At 34.5% G+C, this 24,662-nt stretch overlaps 1 protein-coding gene across 2 annotated transcripts in view; it reads right to left on the reverse strand.

Moving 5' to 3' along the window:
- The window catches only part of COL22A1 (collagen type XXII alpha 1 chain), a 665,867-nt gene that overhangs the window by 163,023 nt on the left and 478,182 nt on the right, over positions 1-24,662 (reverse strand). For both annotated transcript variants that reach the window (XM_074202703.1, XM_074202704.1), the window contains exons 28-32: positions 19,955-19,999; positions 18,521-18,583; positions 10,911-10,964; positions 8,321-8,371; positions 2,324-2,356 (exon numbers count right to left, since the gene is read on the reverse strand). In XM_074202703.1, the coding sequence (XP_074058804.1) occupies positions 2,324-2,356; positions 8,321-8,371; positions 10,911-10,964; positions 18,521-18,583; positions 19,955-19,999 (246 nt within the window). The remainder of the gene's footprint in view (positions 1-2,323; positions 2,357-8,320; positions 8,372-10,910; positions 10,965-18,520; positions 18,584-19,954; positions 20,000-24,662) is intronic.

Genomic DNA, 24,662 nt, shown 5'->3' on the forward strand with positions numbered 1-24,662 from the left:
ATTCCAGGGTCAATGCTCTATCTACTGTGCCACCTAGCTGCCCCATCTCATATCATTTCTAATAATACCCATAAGCAGGCATGAATGCGTCAAGTAGGTTTTAAGTACCATCAAGCAAGGTTATATTTATATGCATTAGAAGAAAGCCTCTTGAGGGGTAGGGGTTAGTATTGCTTTTTTTATTTATAACTACAGTATTTAGTATTGTGCCTGGAACAGTCAATGCTTAATAAATGATTTTTTTAATCACAGGTTGCTAGAGATAAAGTACCCTTACAAGTTTTAATGTTAATAATATTTATATCATACTTTAAGATTCAAAACACTTCATATGCAGAATTAACTGAACTTCATAACAACCCTTTGAGGTATGTTTTCAGGTATCATTATCCCCATTTACCTGACAGGGAAACTGAAGAGTGTGAAGGGTAAGTAATTTATCCTTTTTTAACGAACAAAAGTTGTCATAAATAGGATTTGAACTCAAAATTCTACTGACATAAACCTAATGCACTACATCAAAATGGTTTCTTCTTTTTTCCCAGCAAAAAACAAAATGAGAGGCCTTAGAATTCAGAATATTCAAACAATATAAAATGTTTGACCTGGAAAGACTGTTAATGGTTATTCATTTCCTTCAGAGAAGTTATGTAATTTGGCCAAGATCACATAGCCAAGTTAGATGTAGAAATCAAGTCTTTGATGACCCCTTCTGAGATTATTACCTTATGTGGCCTTCTGAAATATTTCATAGAATCATATTTTAGCATTGAGAGTGACATTAGAGATGGTTTAGTTTAATCATTTCATGGAAGAGATGAGAGATAATCATACCATTGGAATCAGAGGCTACCAAGTTCAACCTGGACTTGGAACAAGCTCATGATAGGGAATTCAACACTCATTAACTTTGCTCATTCCACCATTAGATATTTATATTTCTTAGGAAGTTTTTCCCCTAAATAAAGTCTAAATGTGACCTTTTGTGATTCCTATCAGTTGCTTGGTGTTGCAGTGGATAGAGTCTTTGAGTTAGGAGGAAAGGAGTTCAAATCCAGCCTCAGACACTTGATTCTTACTTAGCTGTGTGACCTTGGACAAATCACTTAACCCTGATTGCCTCTCATGCAAGGTCATTTACAGTTGTCCTGATTTATATCTGGCAACTGGAACCAGATGGCTTTGGAGGAGAAAGTGAGGCTGGTGACTCAACACAGCACCCCCCTCACTCAAATCCAATTCATGTTCTTGTCATGGCATTACCTCCCTCATGTCATGTCCTTCTTTGAGAATGAAGAACCAAACATCATACCTATAGCATCTACAAAATCGGATTTCTAGGAATCTCAAATGAGATGAGGTAAATAAAGTACTTCACAAACTTTAAAAAGTCAGCTATTTCCATCATTGTCCTGACTAACCAGCAAAGTCCTATCTTTTTTAATATTTTGAAACTGATTTTATAAACATCAACCTGCTTTATTTTTAGCTTTTCCTATCAAACTCAATTTATTCTGAACTAAGGCATCCCTGACACAATTTTCAGATGTTTGTGCCATCCCTTTTTCTTTATCCACAGGCTCATCCTTCATTTGCTTCCATGTCCTGAATATATTTTAACAATATAAATTTGTTTAAAAGTTCCTATAAATTCATATCACTATTTTTAGATAAATTATTTTTTTTCCTCAAAAGAATTATCTCTTATTTTGTCTTCAGAATTTCATTTGACTTCTCATTTGACTTCCCTTGTAGAATTTTAGCATATGGGATTTTTTCTACCTATTTTTTTCTCAGAAACTTTTGAAAAAATGCATACCTAAAGCCTAGAGTCAATGTTAGACAACATCGATATTTCCTTTTTTCCCCTTTATTACTAATTCTAAATTGTTATCTAAGATTTTTCAAAATTTAAATCCTAGCATATAATTTTGCTATTGCTTCCAAGATAATAAGGTTAAAGGTTTATTACTCTATCAGAGAAACCTCATTCTCCATTTTTGATATCTTACTTTTAAAAAAAAAAGTTTTTTCCAAAGTCATTTCAAATTGTCACCATCACAATGGCAAAAAATTCTTCATTGTGGATGTTACTGATTATCAATAGCTCTTCAACTACCCTCTGTAACTGATCCCAGAATATGATTTTCCACTATTTTCAGGGTAGCATCTATTCATACCTCCCTCTACCTCCTAATTGTCTAAGAAAATGACTTCCTGAGCTAGATACAATCTAAGGCCATCTTCTCAAAGTCCAGAAGAAATGAAAAGCAACACTCTAGGATTGTCAGGATATAGAGTAGAATCAACATATTTTACTTACCGGGATGTGAGGATGAGGAGTAAAAAAAGATGTCTGAAATAGAAACCAAGGGAGAAACAGAGGGAAATTTAGTAATAAAACTCATCATTTTTAACAATTATTTATTCATTTCTTATAACAACCCTTTAGAGAAGGAAACTAAAGCTCAAGGTAGGGGAAGAAATTTCTAGAAGTTCTATATATACAGATGGACAAACCATTTATGTGTATATGTTAATGAATATATAATGTCTCTTGAAGTGCATAATAGATATGTATATGTATAGATAGATGGAGGAATAGATAAATGAGTAGGTACATATATAAACACAAGTATAGATATAGCTACCTATTGAGAAAATACATAGATATGAATTTATATATCAAATATCAGATTAAAGAATCAAATTATGGTTTTCTGTTGGCATTTTCTGATGGTTCTTCCAATTATATTCTACTATTTGTAGTTGTGGATTATTTAAACTATGTTGCTTTGCTAGCTTCCAGCACAGGGGTTTGCACATAGATAATCCATAATAAACTGTGGACTAATGAATCAAAATATTTTTTGATTCTACTTTTAATATTGGAAGTGGAAGAATGCCAATGTTCAAGAATTGCTTGAACTGCAACCCCAAACTCATAGAGTGACAAAGTGATATAGGAAACAAGAAAATGCCCTAGTCTGAGTCAGTACCCCATATCTGTGTCCCTTCTCTATTATTGTTCTCAATATGGAACTTAACCAATTTATTTAATCACATTGAAATTCATTTTTCTCATTCACAAAAGAGGGAAAAATAATGATTGCATAACAAATATTTACATCAAATACACAGATGAATTCCATGCAAATTAGAAACCACTAAGTAACCAAATTCCAAGATATTTTCAAAAAGGGAGGCATTCATGTGCCATGAAAAATTCATGGACATTATATCTATCCCTCTTCTTCTCCCTCCAAAAGCTAAGAAACGATTGAAAAAATATCAAAGATTACTAGTCCATGTATCTAGTTTTTTCACCACTACAAAATCTTTGTGAGAGTATTTAAAACATGTAGAGAAATTTTGAATTTATTCCATGGAAAATAATGTTAAGATTTTCACCAATGATAATATTAGCACATATTTTTACATTTGTACAGGGTTCAGAAGCTGTGGGTAGAGGAGAGTCCCACCATCCATGACTGCAGATGCACCAACAGATAAAGAATATCTCAATGAATAATTATCTACCTCAAGGGGCTGCGAGGATCAAATGAGCTAATGGATATAAAGTGCTGGGTAATCTGCAAAAAGCTATTCAAATGCCAGTTCTCATTATATTGTTACTTTACCATGAAACAGCTTACTCACAAACTTTATAACACTTTTGCTGATGGTCTAGGTATAAGAACAACTATTCTTAGCACCTTTGCACTTAAAGAGATAAGTCTCAAGTCTCTGATTACAGTTTCAGTGTGGTATAGTGGGAAGAACTCTAAAATAATAATAATAATAATGTTACCATTTATATAGGACTTAGCATATGTCAGGCATTGGTTTAGAGTTTTAAAATTAGCATGTCAAGGTTTGCTGAACAATGTATACATATTATCTTATGTGAACCTCACAACAACCATGGGAAGCAGTTGCTTTTGTGATCCCTATATTATATATGTAGAAATTAAGGCAAACAGCTTAAGTGACTCACACAAAGAAAATGCACATCTGAGACAGAATTTAAACTAAGATCTTGATTTCAGGGCCAACATTCAACTGTATCACCTAAAGTTGGTTTCAAATATAGTTGGAGTCATTTACTATTATGTGAGATTATGGACAAGTTATTTAATGCCTCAAAATCTGTTTCCTCAACTTTAAATAAGGAGAAATAAATCTTGGCTTTTCCTAAATCAGAATATTATAATATTTCCCTTAATATTTCTAATTATTTTATTTTATATTTCCTTCATTGAAATAAAAAAATCCTTTATAAACATCAACACAAATTCTTTGAAAAATGTGTGTGTTACTAGAACCGAACCTGTGGAAATGGCAAGAAGCAAATGACATAGAAAGGAGACTTGAAGTAAAGTAGATATTGAGTTCTTGTCTTGGCAGCTGATTTAATTAAAATACAGAAGGAAGAAGAAGAAAAAGAAGAAGAAGAAGGAGGAGGAGGAGGAGGAGGAAGGGAGGAGAGAGAGGGGGGGAGAGGGGGCAAAGAGGAATAGGAGTGGGATCAGGAGCAGGAGAATAAGAAGGAAAAGGAGAAAGAGAAAAATGGGAGGAAGATAAGCAAGAGATAAGGAGAAATAATTAGAAAGAAAAGAAAGGGAGAAAAGAGAAGAGAAAAGGGTATATAGAAGTAAAAAGGACAGAAGAAGATAAGGAAAAGAAGGGGAAAGAAAGAAAGAAAAAAAAGAATGTGGACAGAAATAAGAGGAAAAAATAGAAGAAATCCTTATAATGAAAGAAGTCAGAGTTGGAAAAGACCTCAGAGGCCATCTAGTCCAATCCATATCTTACCAAGTATCTCTTCTCCAACATTCATAATGTTAATAGACTTGGTTCAGACACTACCAATGTGAAGGAATGTACTACAGAACCATTCCACTGTGGGAATCATTTTGTTAGGACAGTTTTTTTTCTATATACAGTACTGAAAACTGCTAATCTACTTGTGGTCCTTTGTTCTGCCTATTAGCCCAAACAGTATAATTCCCCATCTACATAACAACCCCAAAAGATACAGGGGGACTGCTATGTCTCTGGTACATTATCTCTTCTGCTAAACATCCTGTGTTCCTTTCATTGATTCTTATACATCATAATTCTAAGGACTGCTTGCCTCCTGCTTGCCTCTTTTTCTACTCCAGTTTATCAATGTCATTTCTAAAATGAAGTACACAGAGTGAAAAATAAAACATAAAACAAAAATATAAATACGATTTGATTACAGGAAAGCACAGTAGAAAAATCATTTCCCTTATTCTGTACATTACTTTCCTTTTGATGAAACCTGGGAGGAAAAGGAAAAGAAAGGGGGAAAGAGAAAGAGAGAATAACTGGACAGTCTAATGCTACAATGGTATAGCTGATAGATTTAAAAAAATTCAAGGTATTCCTCCAATGAGTTGGGTTGAGTTTAAATCCAAGATGAAAAGATATATACAAGACTCTCACATGAAAAGGAGTCATGGAGAAACTGAACTTCACCAATAAAATAACAGTCATGAAAGCAGCAAGATAAGAAAAATTATATAAAGAAAAATTTATAAAAATTATCAGGACCTTTTGAATTTCTCATCTGACCTTGGAAAGAAACAGGACACAGGACACAAAATGCAGCTTTTATTTTATAAAGAAGGAAAGTAAGACAGAGAATGGTAAATGACTTGTCCCAAATTTCAAAACTAGTAATTATTGGAGCTTGGAGTCAAAGGAAAAGATTGAGCTATCACTGAATCTGATCTTTAAGATAATCCAGAGATTTCCTTTTCCTTTGGTCTTTCCTTTTTCTTTCTTTCATTTTTTCCCTTATTTCTTCACTATGTTCTTTCTCTCCTTCCTTTCCTCCATTCTTCTTTCCTTCCTTTTTTATTGAGTGCTTCCTTCCCTTCCCTCTCCCTTCTTTCTTTTTTCCTTTTTTCTCCTTTCTTACATATATAACAAGATTTAGAACCTGAAAAGATTTTAAAAGATATTTATTGCAACATCTTCATTCTAGATTTCAGGAAACTGGTCCAATGAGATCAAGTGACCTCTCCATAGAGGAAACATAAATAGTAAGAAGCAGAGTCAGGATTTAAACCTGAATCCTGTGACTACTACACTTTTTTTTCATTGTGTAATGTTGTCAGTATTATTTCCTCTTCATTACTCTCTGTCCTGGCAATGCACAATTACAGTCTGTTAACATATTCCCCAATGACACTACTTTCTCAATTGTACGATCATTTACGATAATACAACTTAACTAACATTTGCTAAGTGATCCTTCCAGATGTCTTGTGGGAGAGTTAAGTCCTGTTATTAGTGCAATATGTCAAATGTAGGGAAGATAAAGCAGAATGATGAGGCTACTTTGCCAAGAGCTGCACAACAAGATCCTGAGCCAGGCTCCAATTACAACATGCTCTCAAAGACTGATAGGAGTTCATTTTTGGAAAGGATCTCTGAATAGGAACCTGATCAACAACATGCTCAGTAACTGGGAATATGCATTTGTTAAAGTCTTCTTATGATGGGTGAGACACTGTGCTAAGTGCTTTACAAATATTATCTTATTTTATCCTCACAAAAATCCCCATTTTATAGTTGTGCAGACTTAGACAGAGACTGAATGATTCGCCCTAGATCATGCAAATAGTAAACAACTGAAGCTAAATATGACTCAAGTAGTTAAATTCTTGACTCCAGGACCAATGCTCTCCCCTTTGAGTTAACAGTTGCCTCTGGTCTTCCAACCTCCATATGAAGATGGGAAGTGATGGGAAAATCAGGGTCTATAAATGTGATGCCTTCTATGTCTGGACATTTATGATTATTATAAAAAGCTTTCTTCATATCTAGTTAAATTCTAAAATGTGAATCAGAACTCTTACTCCAATGGTCTTTCTATGGAATCATACGGCTTCCTAGGAATAAAGTTGTTAAGGGGTATACATGGTTTTATCTTGAATGAGAAAAATTCAATCATAGAAGGTCTACTATTGCTATATGTCAAAACTGATTCTTGCTGGTATTTTTTAGGCAATAATAGATTATGTGGGTTTGGAATTGCCCTGAATAAATATAGGGAGATCTAGAAATCTGATTCCTGATCCTATTAAACAACTAGGAGGCCTTCCAGTGATGAGAGGATATAGATAGGATATTCCCTAATTAGAGACAACCTGGCAAGACAGAGTAGAGATCGAGCAAATTTTAAATCAGAGAAATTAAGTTTGAGTCCAGTTTCAATACTTATTACAGGCTGTCTTAAATTGCCTTCCATCTTCTCTGGATCTTTCATGTACCTATTTCTATACATACTGTCTCTTCTCATTGGAATGTAAGCTCCTTGAGGGCAGGGATTTATTTGTTTTCTCTTGTATAATCATTACTCAGAATAGTCCCTAAAACATTTTAAGTCCTTAATACACGTTTGTTGATTGTTTGATTTTTTTTTGACTCTGGGAGTCTCAACCTCTTTTAACCTAACTTTCTCTATCTTTGGAATAAATAGTTGGGATTTGAAGGTGTCTAAAGTTCCTTCTAGTTTCTAATTCTTTATACTAAATTCTAAGTATTAACCTTTCCAGAAGAAAAAAATTCTCAACATAAATGAGCCATTTAGAAGACAACTAACTCATTTATCAATTCTGTCCTTTACTATCCTGTAACAGTAGTATGGAATCATAAATGTAAAGTTAGAAGTTTCCATAGAAATAATCCAAACCTAGTCCAAACCCTTCCTTTAGAGATGAGGAAACTGAGGTCCAGAAAGATAAAGTAAACTTTCTTTAAGTCATACAGGCACTAAATATGACATATAGACACTAAATATGAAAAAAGTAATTGGAGTGGGTAGAGTTTGCAGCTAAAAGCAAGTCCTTGGCTCAAAATACAATTTGTTGTTTTGTTTTGTATTGAGTTTTTTTTTCTGTTCACTGCTAACATTCTGTGTTCTATGGTCTCCCCCAAATTTAATCTTCCATGATAATGGGAAAATAAATCTTTATTTGGCAATCATCTAGTGTAAGCCAAGAATATTGGTAAATGCTATAGGAAGAAACAAAAGAAATAGAAAACTCAATCTATATCATATTTCAGGAATTTAAAATGGGTGTGTGGAGAAATAAGACTCAAACACAGAAATCCATTATGGGACAACTGTGTCTAGATTAAAACATAAGGGAAGTTGACTCATTCAAAACATTGCCTGATGAATGCAATAGAAAGGAAATTAAGTGAGAGACTGTATGACATATGAAGTAGAAGTTGGAAATGATTCAGAGAAGAGGGAGGAATCCAATGCCACACAACTTACTGTTCCAGGGAAGCCAGGAGGACCAGGGGGACCAGCAGGACCAGCTTCACCCTGAAGAACAAAGAATAAAATCATCATTCATGAGGAAAACCCTTTTATTAAGTGGTTAATATGTGCCGAGTGTTTTAGCACAAAATTTATGAAAGCAGCTCAGAGAGCTGCTATTCTAGTTGGAGGATTCACACAAGGCAATAATTGTATAAAATTCATGACATTACATAATAAACACATTAGAAAATTTGAAAAAAGAAAGTGTTAGGTAAGGTCTGTAAGTGAAAGTTCAATACCAGATGAGAGATTTGGAACAGCTTTGAGGAGGTTGCATTTGAGATGAACTTTAAACAATAGTAAGGGATTCAGAAAGTCATTGGAGAGAAGTGTATGTTAGGAAAAGGGAAGAGTATGAGCAGAAGGGAAATAAACAAGAGCATGATACAGATGAAAGTAGAGAATGACAGGGAGAGAGCATACAGTTTTTTGATTCAAAGGACCATGATTTTTCATTTAATAAGTATCCTCAGAGTTTAGCACAGTTCCAATCAATGACATAGGTTTCTTAGTAAATGTTAGGAAATAATACAAGAAAGGTAGTATGGCATCCACTTTTGGATAGAAAGGAAAAGAACTTTCACTCTATGACTTGATCTTTAAATAAGAAACTATTCAGGCAAAGGAAAAGAGGAAAAAAAGTAAATGGAATGGGTAGAGTGAATATGCAGAATTTTTCTTATGAAGAGTTTTTAATTGTAATGTGACAAATAATGAGGGTTTATACTAGGATACTGTCAATAGAAATTAGAAGAAAAGGATGACTGAGGGTTTTGTTGGTCTTACAGTCAAATGGCATTTCACATGCATAATGGAACATATATTTAAATGTTGTGAATGAGCTACAAACTGTGAATATGATAATATTTGTCCTTGGAAAGAGGGCTAACTCCTAGTGAGTGAATATAACATGATGGACAAGTCAAGATTTACAAATCTTGATTTAGCAGTAGGTTCTATGGAGATGAGAAACATATCCTATATTCTCAGGTCAGTCTCTGCCAACACATGCCCAAAGGGAAGCACCTTTCTTTAGTAAAAGTTGAATTTTAGAATTTTATTGCAGGTAGTAGCAGCTTAAAGGAAGCAATAAAAAGAGAGTTTATTATTCTAAGCTTTTGAGTGCTAGAAATGAGTTTTCTATCTGAAATACTGTTTTTGAAAAGTCCATGAGTATGAAGCTTAGTTTGTGAAAGTCCTCATTTCCTAAGCTGACATCTATTTTAAGGCCCCATTCTTTCCAAAGGGCAGCCCTCTCAAAAGGAGAAAGGAAACTGGATAAGAGGGGATGTGACAAAAGAGAGAGGTAAGAACTGAGCAGAGATGAGAGGATGAAATGCAACAGAGGCAGGGAGGCAGAAAGATATAGGAAACCAAAGGTGATAGAGAAAGAATGAAAAATTGGGAAGCATAGAATAAAGAGGAAAAAAAGAGGAATAGAGTGTTAGAAAGAGATAAAAGCGAAGAAATGCAGAGAAATGCAGAAAAGTGAAGACAAAAGAGATAAATAAAGAAGACTGAAATAAAGTGAAAGACAGAAAAAAGACAAAATGACAATGAGACAATATGAAAAGTGCAGCAAGAAAAGGAGGAGAAACAAATGTAGAGAAACAAAAAGACAGTTGCAGAAAATAATAGTGGTTGAGATGGGAGAGAAAGAAGTGGTAAAGGAGAAAGAAGTATAGGAAAAAAGAGAGAAGAGAACAGGAAAGTGTAATAGATGTAGAGAGAGAGAGAAAACAAAACCAGGAGAAAGAAAGGTGGGAAAAGGAGAGAAGGCAAGGATAAGACAAACTTAAGACCAGAATAAGTGCCACTGTTCAGAAAGAGAAAAATTAATTCCATTTGCCTTCTGTCCTAGTCAGATCATATTATTTATGCTTAGTTCTAAGGTGAGGAAGATTGGGGGTTAGGAATGGGGTCAAAATTTTAGGAAGTGGACAGAACTGGAGAAGGGTGAGTGATATAGTAAAAGGACCAGACATCGAATTGTATATGATTTGGTTGAATGTTTGATCAAGAGAAAAAAAGATCTGAGGTAGTGAGAGAGCATGACAGCTGATGGTGAGCCATTAGTTATTGATAATTAATTATTTAATTATTAGCCATTCATTAATTAATTTTTTTAGTCTAATCATTCAGCTGGTTGTGATCAGTCTAAGAATTATGGCTTGGAACTGGTTGACAATGAAAACAGTAAACCTTGTACTAGAGAATGATTGGGGGGTAGGGGGGAAGAGTTAAAAAGAAACAAACTGAAAAGGAAGGAAGGCATATAATAAAATATAGTAGATAGATGATATCAATATATATTGGAAAGGGATGGCATAGTCTATATAATTTACTTATACCATCAACATGATAGAAATTGTGTAAAAGAAAAATTCATCCATATTTGGATGTTTGAATCAGCATTTTCCTTTTAAATGAGAACAGAGACAAGAGAAACCTGTTAGCTGTCATTTGCTATTGATATCTATAATTTCATGCTTTCAAAAGCATTTGGCGATAACAAAATTAAGAAATAATAAATCAATCCTACCTTTTCACCTCTGTCACCTTTCAATCCAGGAAGTCCCAGGTCACCTTTTTCACCCTAATGCACAACAGAGAAAAATAACATATACCATTTCTATTCAGACAACTGATATGTAGCTGGTTAGCATGTGTTACCTTTTAGAAGACTTCTACATTGCCTTCTATATAGTTCACAGTCAATATCTTGTATCTCATTTGACTAGATGAGGAAGGAATTTTTAGTAAACACATTCCTTTGTATAAAATGAGACTTTGTGGAGTAGATGTGGCATTAAAGCTATGGATTCCAATCCAGGCATGGATACAATCTGTCACTGAGTCTCTCTTGGCTTCAAGTCTACCTATTTATAAAATAAGATAAAAGACCAAGATAATTTTTCTAGTTCTAAATCTTGTGAAGCTATGAGAAAAGAATACCTGACAATAGAGAAGGAAAGTAATTTACCCAAGTTTACATCACTTGATAGACAGAATCACAAAGAGAATCAAATCTCCTAACTTCTAGACCATTTTCTCCTTTATAACTATAATAAAGATAACACTTTTTTTTTTACTTGGAGGGCAATTTACCAGAAACTTCACCTATCCAGGAGATGGCCAATTTCCAAGGAGGAAGCAAAAAGAACTTTTGACTAGACATAATAGCCATCACAAATCTATACTGCAGAGATTCATGGTCTATTGCTTTCGAGGTAGAATCTTGCAGATCCCTCAAGCAAAACTGATTTGCTTAAATTTTATACATAGTTTTAACAGACTTGAAATCTGGTTTTGTGTCCAGAGTAAATGAGATATCAATCAAAAAGGAGAAAGCAAATAAGAGGAATTATAGTAAGAAATGAACCAAGCAAGATTAAGGGATTTTGAACTTAAAATTATTTTAGTCCAGTTCACTAGTTTCCAAGGAGGCAGATATCTGTAGAGGTTAAGAGACTTTCCCTAACAGCGCAGGGGAAGGAGGCAATAAGTAGAAAGCTGGCCAAATACAGTTCTCTTTCCAACCTAAAATAGTGTCTGAATCATCCACTAGGCTGAAATCAAGGAGGGGAAAAAGAAGAAAAGCTAACACAAAAATACCATAATGTGAGACCATTTAAATCCTCCACATTTCTGTAGGCCTTGAGGGGTATCAACACTGTACAATGTAGCACAATAGCTGATGTTTCCATTGAAAATACTAAGTCATCAAGAAAAGTTGAAATGACATTGAATAAGTGCTATTTAAAAAGGCAGAGAAATGTGAAACACATTATAAAGAGGATTATAAAATGTTTATTATGATTCAGAAGGTCCATGCCTTCATGGATCAGAAGGGATTTTTGAGTCAGACTTCTTTATTGAGGAAATCAACCTCAGAAAAGTTAAAAGACTTGCACGGGGTCACAAAAATATTAAGTGTGTGAGGTCAAATTTGAACTTAGGTCTAAATGACTCTAGATTCAGTGTTCTAATCCTTGCTATGGTCTAGCTGTTCTGAATAGTATGAAAGATCAGTTTAGCTAGATTGAGTAGTTTTTGAGTATGTTATTACATCTACAAACAAGGCTAGAAGGGTGCAAGGAAAAAAAATAACTAATTGGTAGACAATCAACAAATTCAACATATTTATGTTGTCAGATTTGCCCAAGGCAATGAAGATGCGGTGGTGATAAATACAAAAACAACATTTCTCAAAGTGATTACATTCTCCTGAGGAGATATGTTATATTAAAAAAGATCAGGAAATGCAAAACTAAATTTGAAGGAGAAAAGAATACTAATAACCAAGGGGATTGAGGAAAGTTACCATATAGAGTTGGCAGTTTCAGCTGAGTCTGAAAGAATACTGGGGATTCTGAGAGTCTGAGGTGAGAATGAATAGGACTACAAACTGAAAAGTCACAGAAATGAGAAATGGTATGCTAAATGTGGTAGGTATGGCTCACTGAGGGCAATAATGGGACTTAATGATGATGAGTTAGTATAGGATCATATTATATTGAGATTTAAATATGATGAAGAAGGATTTTGGAGTAAGAAGGCTTAGGTTAATAAGTTCACATTTCTAAAACAATTTAAGACTGAGAGAAACCTTTCCTTAAAAGGAAATAGGAAGTATAGAAGTTATCTTAACTTTTCAGATGTAGAAACTGAGACCCATAGAAACAAAAGGATTGCCCAAGGCCACATACTGTAACTCAGTGTCAGAGCAACTTTGAGAATCCATTTTTTCCTGGCTTCAATCCCAGAATTGTTTCCATAGATGATAACATGGCAGACAATTCACTCTTTATATGTATTCTGTCTTTTCTCTCCCCACATGTAAAATGACAAATTTGTCTCACACTGCAATTAGAAAGATTCATTTTTCTGGCATGCCTGCAGGAAACACTACAATTAAAACAGGATGGATGAAATGCTAGAATATAGACACTATTTTATCATTTCTTACTGGGGATTGTTATCAAAAACAAGGGAAAGGTGTTGTTGCTCTTTAATTCAGAAAACCAAGAAAAAAAACTATTTTGATTTTTGTCAGTAGCCTCTGTCAACTGTTAGCTAATATAGACAGAACAACAGATAGGCAGGCATTACTCTAAAACTCCTGAAACTTACATCTTACCAATTTTTGAGTTCACAGACAAAGAGAGAATGATGGAATACCACATGTACAAATGACCTTTGTTTTTATCTTGTATGATTCCTTTAATTTACCAAGAAGAAAAATACATGGTGCAGGTTATAAATTACTTATACAAAGTCACCTAGTGAGTTAGTGGCAGAGCTAGATGAAAATCCTCATCTCTTCATTCCAAATTTTGTCTTTTTAATTACACTATATGTCTCTCATGAAGGATCTAGCATAATAGATTCCCTAAACATGAGATGTTGATCACAAGAAGATTTTCCTGTTCCTTTCTGGCCAACTGAATTTCTAGATTAACGTTATGGTCATCATGTCTATATAAAATATCACCAATTTTATATTTGGGAACCCCAGATGACACACACAAACACCTGGAGTTGAGGGAGCATCTGTATATTTGTTTAAATTTTTTTTAGATTTTTTTTATTTTTAAGATTTTATTTATTTTGAGTTTTACAAATTTCCCCCCATTCTTGATTCCCTCCTCCCACCCCCCAGAGAAGGTATTCTGTAAGTCTTTAGATTGGTTCCATGTTATACATTGATCTCAGTTGAATGTGATGACAATCATATCCTTAAGGAAGAAAAATAAAGTATGAGATAGTAAAATTTCATAATAATATAATTTTTTTTCTAATTGGATGGTAATAGTCTTTGGTCTTTGTTCAAAGTCCATAATTCTTTCTCTGGATACAGATGGTATAGCCCAAATTTATACCTGGTTGTTGCACTGAAGGGTTGAGCAAGTCCATCAAGATTGATTATCATCCCCATGTTACTGTTAGGGTATACAATGTTTTACTGGTTCTACTCATCTCACTTGGCATCAATTCATGCAAATCCCTCCAGGCTTCCCTGAATTCCCATCCATCCTCGTTTCTTTTTATTTTTTTAAAATTCAATATATATTTATTTTTTTATTTTATACAAATGATTTTTTTATATCATTACTAAAACATTATTGTTTAAGAGTAAACATAATACCCCCTCCCCCCAAAATATAGACCCTCATGAGCAATAAAGTAAAGGAAAGAGAAAAAAAATTAAAAAAATATGCTTCATTCTGTGTTCCACCACCACCAGCTGTGTCATGGGTGGGTCACATTCTTTATGAAAAGTCCACCTCAAAAGCTACTTCCATATTTTTCTACCATTGCCATTGCTGATCACAACTCCCTCCATTCATACCTCCCCACTACCATATACTATATTTTCTCTCTCCTTTCACTCTGTATGTCTTCATAAATGTGCTGTAGGGTAGTTGAGTGGAGCAGCAGACTGATCACTGGTCCTGGGACCAAGAGGCCCCAAGCCCTATAGGCCTAGCAACCACCCGGCCCTGTGGTCCCAGACAGGTCATTCAATACCATCCCCTTGCAAGAAGTAAAAATGAAAATGTGTTATATCTGACCACTCTTCCCCACAGTCTACCCTCTCCTCCATCACTCACATCCCCCCTTCCCTTGTCCCCCTTCTCTCCTTTTTACTCTAGATGTCTGTATAGTATATAAAGTATATATACTATTTCCTCTCCGAACCACCTCTGATGAGAGCAAAGGTTCACTCATTCCCCCTCACCTTCTCCCCTTCCATATCATTGCAATAATAATTTAAAAAATCTTATATGAAATATCTTAGCCTATCCCACCTCTCCTTTCTCTTAATCCCATTACGTTTCCCTTTTAGCCATTGACTCCATATTTACAATATATTATATTTTCAAATTCAGCTCTCTCTTGTGCTTCAACTTTAAAACCTCCTTCTACCTGCTCTATTAAATGAGAAGTTTCATATGAGAATTATCAATATTATTTTTCTATGCATAAATACATGCATTTCATCATCATTAAGGCCCTCATATTTTGCCCTTCTCCTCCATTCTCTATGCTTCACCTGAGTCTTGTATTTGGAGATCAAATTTTCTGTTCAGCTCTGGCTATTTCAACAGGAACAATTGAAATTCCCCTGGTTCATTGAAAGTGCAGCTTTTCCCCTGGAAGAGGAAGTTCAATTTTGCTGGGTAGTTGATTCTCAGTTGCATTCCAAACTCTTTTGCCTTTCAGGATATTGTATTCCAAGCCCTATGAGCACTTAATGTAGTTGCTGCTAAGTCCTGTGTGATCCTGACTGCAGCTCCACTATATTTGAATTGTGTCCTTCTGGCTGCTTGTAGTATTTTCTCTTTAACTTGGGAGTTCTGGAACTTGACTATAATATTCCTGGGGGTTGGGCTTTTTGGATCTCTTTCCAGGGAAGATCAGTGGATTCTCTCAATTTCTATTTTGCCCTCTGCTTCTAGGATATCAGGGCAATTTTCGTGTAGGAATTCTTCAAAATTAAGTCAAGATTCTTTTCCTGATCATGACTTTCAGGTATCCCAATAATTTTTAAATTATCTTTCCTGAATGTGTTTTCCAGATCAGTGGTTTTTTCAAAGAGATGTTTCACATTTTCTTCTAATTTTTCATTATTTTGGTGTTGAACTATCATGTCTTGATTTCTTGCAAAGCCATCAGCTTCCACATCAGAAGGACTTGTTTTCCTCAGAGACCTTTCTTAACTCCTTTTCCATCTGGCCAGTTCTGCTTTTTTAAAATATTCTTCTCCTCAATAACTTTTTGAACTATTTTATCCATTTGACTTATGCTGGTTTTTAACATGTTATTTTCTTCAGCATATTTTTGGATCTCCTTGACTAAGCTGCTGACTTCTTTTTCATGTTTTTCCTGCATTTCTCTCATTTCTTTTCCCAATTTTCCTTCTATCTCCCTTATTTGATTTTCAAAATCTTTTTTGAGCTCTGTCATAGCCTGAGCCCAATTTCCATTTTTCTTGGAGTCTTTACATGCAGGAGCTTGTACTTCCTCTTCTTCAGAATGAGTACTTTGATCCTTCTTGGAATCATAGATGATGTATTTCTCAATGGTGTTTCTCTTTTTCTCTGTTTACTCATTTCCCCAGCTTGTGCCTGGTTTTGGGGTCCTTCTTGAGCTTTGGAGTATTATTGGGACAAATACTCTCCACAAGGATCTCAGTGTGTGAAACTTTGTCTTCCCTCCTGGTCTGTGAATGACCACAAGTGCACCCCTCTGCCATGGGACTGAGGTACAGGGGGCCTTCTGTTATATGGAGGACCTAGACTGTGATCAGGACCTGAATGTGGTCAGAGCCCCAGAGTCCTGTTCCAGGTATAGGGGACAGACCTCAGAAACCTCTCTCCACTCCCCTACTTTTGATAGGCTGAGCACTCAAGGCTCAGTTGCCTGGGGGCTCCTGTTTATTAGTTCCCCTTGCTTCCCTTTCCTGGATCTTGGTTGCCTTGGCCACTGCTGCTTCCTGAGTGCCCTGAGGACAGGGCTTCACCACTGTTGATGTCTGGTCCTTCTACTATATCACTCACCCTTCTCCAGTTCTGTCCACTTCCTAAAATTTGAAATATTATGGAGAGAATTCCTAGGAGAGGCTCTTCTCCTGTCGCCACTGTGGCTCTACCCCTGAATTTCCCTCCTGTTTAAAATTTTTAATAATATATTTATGGTTCCATAAAATTAATCAATATAATCTTTTAGATGATGGTCTTGGTTTTATGTTGTGATGGATATGTTGGTGATTGATGATTGAGAATTTATTAAATGGGTGAAGTAAGAAAGTCAGAGAGAAAAAGAGACAGACAGAGATAGAGACAAAAAGAGAGAAAAAATGATAAAACTGGAAAATCGATTGATTCAGCCCATGAGAAATAAAGAGTACATTATTATGAAGAGAATGCAAGTGGAACAGGGTATCATCACATGAATGCTTTCATTTAATGCTTAGAATGAACAATAAAGAATGAAATCCAAAAACAGTTCCTCTGATCCAGTTTTGTATTAGCAGTGGATTCAGTGTTGCTGGTCAGAAAGATTAATAGTCATGGGTCTTTGGCCAGTCTCTAAGGACTATTGTCAGTACTGTGGAATCTGTAGTTTTTAGAAGACATGCTTAACCATGTGCAAGAAGTTGACTAGGCTAGAGATAAGACTTAAGAAGATGACAAATGGTAAGAGTTAAAGGAATTGAGAATATTTAACCTAGAGAAGACTTGAATGGGGAAGAATGTAATGGATATTTTTTAAATAGCATTATTCTCAAGTTGTCATTTTAAAGAGGAATTAGACTTCTCACTAGTTCCAGGAGGCAAATGTAGAAGTAATGAAAGAATTCTAATATAGAGAAAATGATTTCAGTTCAAAATGTGGAAGAAATACCTAATTAGTTGTTCCATGGTAGAATGGGCTTCAGGGTTAGTAAATTCCCCATCCTTGAATAATAGTAATGATAATAAGACAGTGTTTTTAGTATTTATAGAGTATAATATGTCCATTACATATATATATATATAAACACAATTCAATTACATCTGTGTGTATATATGTGTTTGTGTGTTTGTTTGTATATATATATATATATATATGTATCTATATGAATATGGATATATGCATGTTTATATATTGCTTGACCTTTAAAACAACTCTTCAAAGGTAGATGCTATTATTATTTCAGTTTTACAGATGAGAAAAATGTCACCCAGGGAGATTATATAATTTAACCAAAAAGTGTCTGATGCAGAATTTGAATTTAGATCTGCTTGACTCCAGATTCAGCACTCTCTCCACCCTATCACCCAAATCCCTTTGAAATCTTTAAGCAAAGCAAATGGATAAGCCATTTGTCAAGAATATTGCAGAGATGATTCATACTCTAGGTACAGGTTATCCTAGGTGACTTCTGAGGTACTTTGCAATTCTACATTTTTTTCTGATTCTCTGATTTATGATACTCTCTTCATAAATACAAGAATCATACCATTAAATAACCAAATGTTGACCCTTTGGCATGATAAATTCCCCTTGAACAGCATAATAATTATCTTGGAATGAAGCTCTAGGCTAGGTAATAGGGGGTTGGCCTCCAAGATCAATAAACCATCCTGCTCTGGAGGTACTTACCTCATCTCCTTTCTCTCCTCTTAGTCCTTGGAGCCCTGGAGATCCTGGAAGCCCCATTTCTCCCTGGTAAAATAGAACATAAAATTATGGGTATAGAAGATTCATAAAATGCTTCAATTTCCCATTCTACTCAACAAGTATTAATTGATTATACATTATTTCTTAATCACTGAAGGGGAAATGAGAGAAGAATAAGGAGATTATGTAGTGAATTGGAACAAGGAGTGAACTTTGTTTCCTGTTATTGTTGTTCAGTTGTTTCTGGCTCTTTGTGAGTCCATTTGGGATTTTCTTGGTAAAGATACTGTAGTAAGTTTACCATTTCCTTCTCCAACTCACTTTACAGATTAAGAAACTGAGCGAAAAAGGATTAAATGTTTTGCGCATGATCACATGGCTAGTAATTGATTAAGGTCAGAACTGAATTTAGGAAGATGAGTCTTCTTGACTCTACATCTTTTCCCCTATCCACTATACCATCCTGGCAGCCCCACATTTTTTTTGCATTCCACCAAAATGATTTTACCTTGGGATTTATTATTGCATAGACATTTAAAGTTCATAAAAATTTTCTCTTATTGTATTTTCCCAATGAATACTCAGAATAATTTTGTGATGAGGAAACAGAGATTCCTCAAATCAAGTAACCTATTCAAGGGCCACATGGCTAGGCAGGAGTACCATCATCAATTTATAACTAACTGGGACTTGATCCTATTATCATCTGATTACAAATTCTTCTTTCTTCTGGGTATGTCATGTTAGGATAGGACAAGGATAAATAGGAACACGTTTTCACAGAGCAATATTTTAACAAAATAGTGGAACATGTTACTGGTAGAAAATTACAGATTTTCAGAAAACCTTTATCTTGAAGACAACTAAGAGAAAACAATTTAGATATGAATTACAAGTGACAAAGAAAAAATAATGAGAGAATAATAATGTGAGCCATGATAGTAAAGAGAAGAAGGTGATTTTGGACTTCCTGATCTGGGAAATTTCAACATCTAGAAGTCACAAATGAAAATTGTTATCAAATTGACACAGTATAGGTTATGAAGAAAAAAAAAGGATGTCGTGGCTTCTTCATGTTCCTAGAGAATGCATTTAAATTTGTATATGTGCATTGAAGAGATGAAAGTGGGTCCAGAAAAGGAAGTGAAATCATCCTTCCATGAGTCACACTGAGTGGTGAAAGATTGTACCAAATCCTTATACAATTTAATGTTCACATTGCTCTTTATCCCTGAAATTGGGAATAACATCCCCTGGAAGGAGATCTGGGCTAACACACCACACTAACAGAAATAATCCATTGCTCAACTAACATGAATTGTATGATTTAACTGCAGTTAAGAGTAAAAGGAGAGATAACAATGGGGAATGAAATGATCTAACAGACTGAGAGTGATGCTGATTTCATCTACTCACCTTCACACCAGGCATGCCAATGAGACCTTGCTCCCCAGCTTCACCCTAAAAATAGAATGATATAAACTCTCACTTATTCATCATTCCAAGGATCAGAAATCTCCATTAAACTGTCCTTCTATATAAACAGAAGTTCATTTAATTTCTATTCAAATATCCAACAACCTTTAAGTTGTTATTCAAGAAAACTCAAGGGTTGGTAAGTCTCAGAACCAAATGCCTAAAAATAATAACATTTATATAATATTTTAAAGTTCTCCAAGTGCTTCATATATACCGTGCCTTATAATGAGCCTAATTATTAATATAGACAACTCATTATTATTTTATATTTATATTTTCATTAAATATATATTTATTACAAAATTTTACTATATTATTTTGCTATTATAGTTATTATTATTTAGTGTATATTATTATATATATATAAACACATGTATGCATATGTACCCTTTACATATAATAATGTGAGGTTATTATAATCATCATTTTACAGGTCAGAAAATTGAGGCCTAAACAAGTCTGAGTGATCTGTCTATGGTCTCATAGATAGAGAACTTTAAAGGTATCATTCTTCTCAGTCCATCATTCTATCCAATACACCATGTTACCTATTCAGAACTCAATTTTGCTCTCAGACTAACTAGTTTTTGTGGGAAGGAAAGGATAACAAATCCAGTTTGTCTCAGCAGACTTTCTTTTTTTAATTGATGTTTTATTTTTCCAAATACATGTTATGAAAGTTTTTCAACATTCATCATATGCATATGCATATGTATATTTTTAAGTTACAAAATTTCCTTCCACCCTCCTTCCCAACTGCCCTCCCTTCAGTGGCAAGTCATTAGATTAATATTGTACATACACATTTGTGTTAAGCATGTTTAGAGATTTAGTCATTTAGGATTAAAGGAAAGAAACACATAAGAGAGGTTTTTTTAAAAAAGTGAATATGATGTTTATCAGATTCTGAAGGGTTTTATTTTGTCTTGTTTTGTTTTTCTTCCCCTGTTGAGTAAAAGGAGAGGAGCTGTTTCTATCAAAGTTGATCATCTCAGGGGTGGCTAGGTGGTGCAGTGGATAGAGCACTGGCCTTGGAGTCAGGAGTACCTGGGTTCAAATCTGACCTCAGACACTTAATAATTACCTAGCCGTGTGGCCTTTGGCAAGCCACTTTACCCCACTGCCTTGAAAAATCTAAAAACAAAGTTGATCATCTCACATGATATTGTTAATATGTAGAATGTTCTCTTGGTTCTGCTTGCTTCATTCAGCATTAGATCCTGTAATTCATTCCATGCTTCTCTAGAATCCAACCATTTATGGTTTCTTATAGAACAATAATAATCCATAGTATTCCTGTGCAATAACTTGTTTAGCCATTCCCCAACTGATGGACATCCCCCAAATTTCCAATTCTTTGCCTTTACAAAAAGAGCTGCTATGACTATTTTGGAATATATGGAACTTTTCACATTTTTATGATTTCTTCTGGTTATAGACCTAGAATTGAAATTCCTAGGTCAAAGGGTATGATCAGTTTTATTGCTCTTTGGGCATAGTTCCATATTGCTCTCCAGAATGCTTGGATTAGTTCGCAACTCCATCAGCAATGCATTTAATGTCCCAATTCTCCCACAACCTTTCCAACATGGATCATTTTCCCTTTTTGCCATCTTAACCAATCTGACAGGTATCAGGTGATACATCAGAGTTGTTTTAATTTGAATTTCTCTAATCAATGAGTTGGAGCACTTTTTCATTTGATTATATATTCATTTGAAAGCTGTCTATCATATCCTAATTGGAGAATGACTTACAACCTTAGAATTTTGATGCAATTCTCTCTATATATTTTTAGAAATGAGACATTTATCAGAACTCCTAGTTGTGAACATTGTTTCCTATATTTCTGCTTTCCTTATAATTTTCGCAGCTTTGAGTTTATTAATGCAAAACCTTTTAAATTTAATATGATCAAAATAACTAATTTTGCAATTCATAATGTATTCCATTTCTGTTTTGGTCATAAATTTGTCCCCTTTCCATAGATTAGATAGAGTCTTTCTTGATTTATTAATTTATTTATTAATTTATCTATTTATTTATCACCTTTTATGTCTAAATTCATTTTGACCTTATTTTGGTATAGAGTGAGATGTGAATCTCTCTCTAGTTTTTGCTATACTATTTTTACAGTTTTTCCAACAATTTTTGTTGAATAGTGAGTTCTGATCCCAGAAACTAATGATTTTGTGTTTATCAAACAATAGATTACTGTAGTCATTTACTACTGTTTCTTTTGTACCTATCCTAATCTCGATTTCTTACTCTATTTCTTAACTAGTACCAGGCAGTTTTGATGACTGTTGCTTTATAGTATAATTTTAGATCTGGGAGAGCTAGGCAACCTTCCCTTACAGTTTTTTCATCAGTTTTCTTGCTATTCTTGACCTTTTGTTGCTCCAGATGAATTTTGATACTATTTTTTTTATCTCAGTAGTCAGCAATGACTTTCATTATACTATGTCAGGGAATAGGGTCCTCAAAAGTTCCTAGTCTATATTCTTCCTGTAAAAGAAATGATCTTAAGAAATCATGCTAGCAAAATTTTATAAAAATTAATTTCAGTTAACCAGGGCCATCAGTGAATTTCACAGAAGAAAAATTTGTGAGACATAAATGTAATTTCTTTTCTTTCCAGTCTTATGTTTTTCCCAAAAACTGGGGAAGAAGAAACATATTAAGTTAAAAAAAAACAAAAATTAGTCTGTATCAAGGCAATCAATCTATCTTGTCCTAATTTTTGACTGTTAAAAAAAGTGCATTCTTACTTGAGAAAACAGGGAGTAAATGGTGTCATTTCATAGAATTCTTGGTGAAATATCAACAAAATCCTAAAAGTAAACTTCTAGGAAGCTGCTTACAAAGCCATTTCTGCCAAAGTGAATTTTTTAACTATGTAGCAACTCAATCAAAATATTTTGTTGGCAAACCCATCAGAGCTCCCAAGTGGTCAGTATTTCTTGTACTTTTCACCACTGCTTGACCACAATATTCCACAGGGACATATACACAATACATAAGAACAACATTGCAGATGCACACATATACACCCCCACACACATACAAACACACACATGTACACATGCGCACTCACACAAGGAGAAACACTAAAGCCCAGCAGCCATACCATTTCACCACAAAAAAGTCTGAAACGCTCTCTTTCTCTGTCTCTGTCTTTCTGTCTTTCTGTCTGTCTGTCTGTCTGTCTGTCTGTCTGTCTGTCTCTCTCTCTCACACACACACACACACACACACACACACACACACACAGACACTCTCTCTCATGGAAGAAAGTATGAGACAGAAGGGATGTAATCTCCCCAACCCTTTTTGTTTAGGGGTGCTTTTTGACATTTGGCAAAGGGGTTGCTGCCCTTTCTGACAATATGAAATCTGAATTCCTTTCTATTATCATAAATTCCTATCCTATTCTCCCATTCCCCATCTCTTTCCATTTTCTCCCTTCATCATGATCTCAAGGGCATTTATTCCTCCCTAGTCTTTTGCTGTATCATTTCTATTTTGTCCTTCTTTTCTTTATTTAAGTTTTGATCCTAAGCAGAGAAGTATAGTAAAGTGAAAAGATTTGTTGTTGGAGAACCTAGGTTCAAATATCAGCTCTGTTATTTATTATTTCTTTGACCTTGAACAAATCATTATCATTTAATGGGGGGGGGCTTAGTTTGTATAGTACTAATAACCAGGATTTATATATCATTTTAAGGTTTACAAAGTTCTTTACTAACATTGTTTTATCTTATCCTCATAGCAACCATGGGAATTAGGTACTGTACTTTTCCTCCATTTTATAGTTATGGAAGATGAAGTAAACAGCAGTTAAGTGATTTGTCCAGGGTCATGTAGCTAATATGTGTGTGAAGACAAATTTGAACTTGACTTCCTGACTCCATTTATAGCCTTTTATCCACTGAATCATCTAACTGCCATAAATAGATAATTCTATATAGGTATGTATCATTATAAATAAATTGATTGGTCTAATTATCTTTTAAAGTGGTTTAGAGCACTAAATGTATACTCTGATGACCTTAGCTGCCTTCTGAGTTCCCCTAAAACTTTATTCTACCACCCCAGCAATGTCATATGTTTCATATATTCACAGAGTCTAAATACACCTATATGGGGAACAATAAGCCCAATATACTGGCCATTTAGAAAGATGTGTTAAGGTTGGTAGGGCTAGAGTTGAGGATTAGTAATTTAATTAAGGTAGAAGGATTCCAGTACAAGGAGAAAGTGGGAAAGACTGATCTATCAAAGAACAGAAGAAATGGCATACCATGTCAAGGTCCATTGCTTCTATCTCTAATCAGAGTACTGAGGATGACTGATAGGACTGCCAGGTTGTTTTTCTTAATTTCAGACTCTAAAGATCAGAGATATTTCCAAAATAAATTCCATTCACCTTTAATAAGTTACTCTCAATCTATTGTTCATAAATTTATCTAAACTCTTCTCAGGAAAAAATATTTTCACCTAATACTTATCTACAGTATTTGAAAGTCTAGAGTTTTCTGGTTTATGTTTCCTCTGCTAAACAAGGTGACACATATCTGCCTTATCTTCTTCCAACAGTGCTTTAGCTGAAAAATGATCATTTGGTGTCCAAACTTCTGGGGAT

Source organism: Macrotis lagotis, chromosome X (genome assembly GCF_037893015.1).
Source record: "Macrotis lagotis isolate mMagLag1 chromosome X, bilby.v1.9.chrom.fasta, whole genome shotgun sequence".
Classification (NCBI taxonomy): Eukaryota; Metazoa; Chordata; class Mammalia; order Peramelemorphia; family Peramelidae; genus Macrotis; species Macrotis lagotis.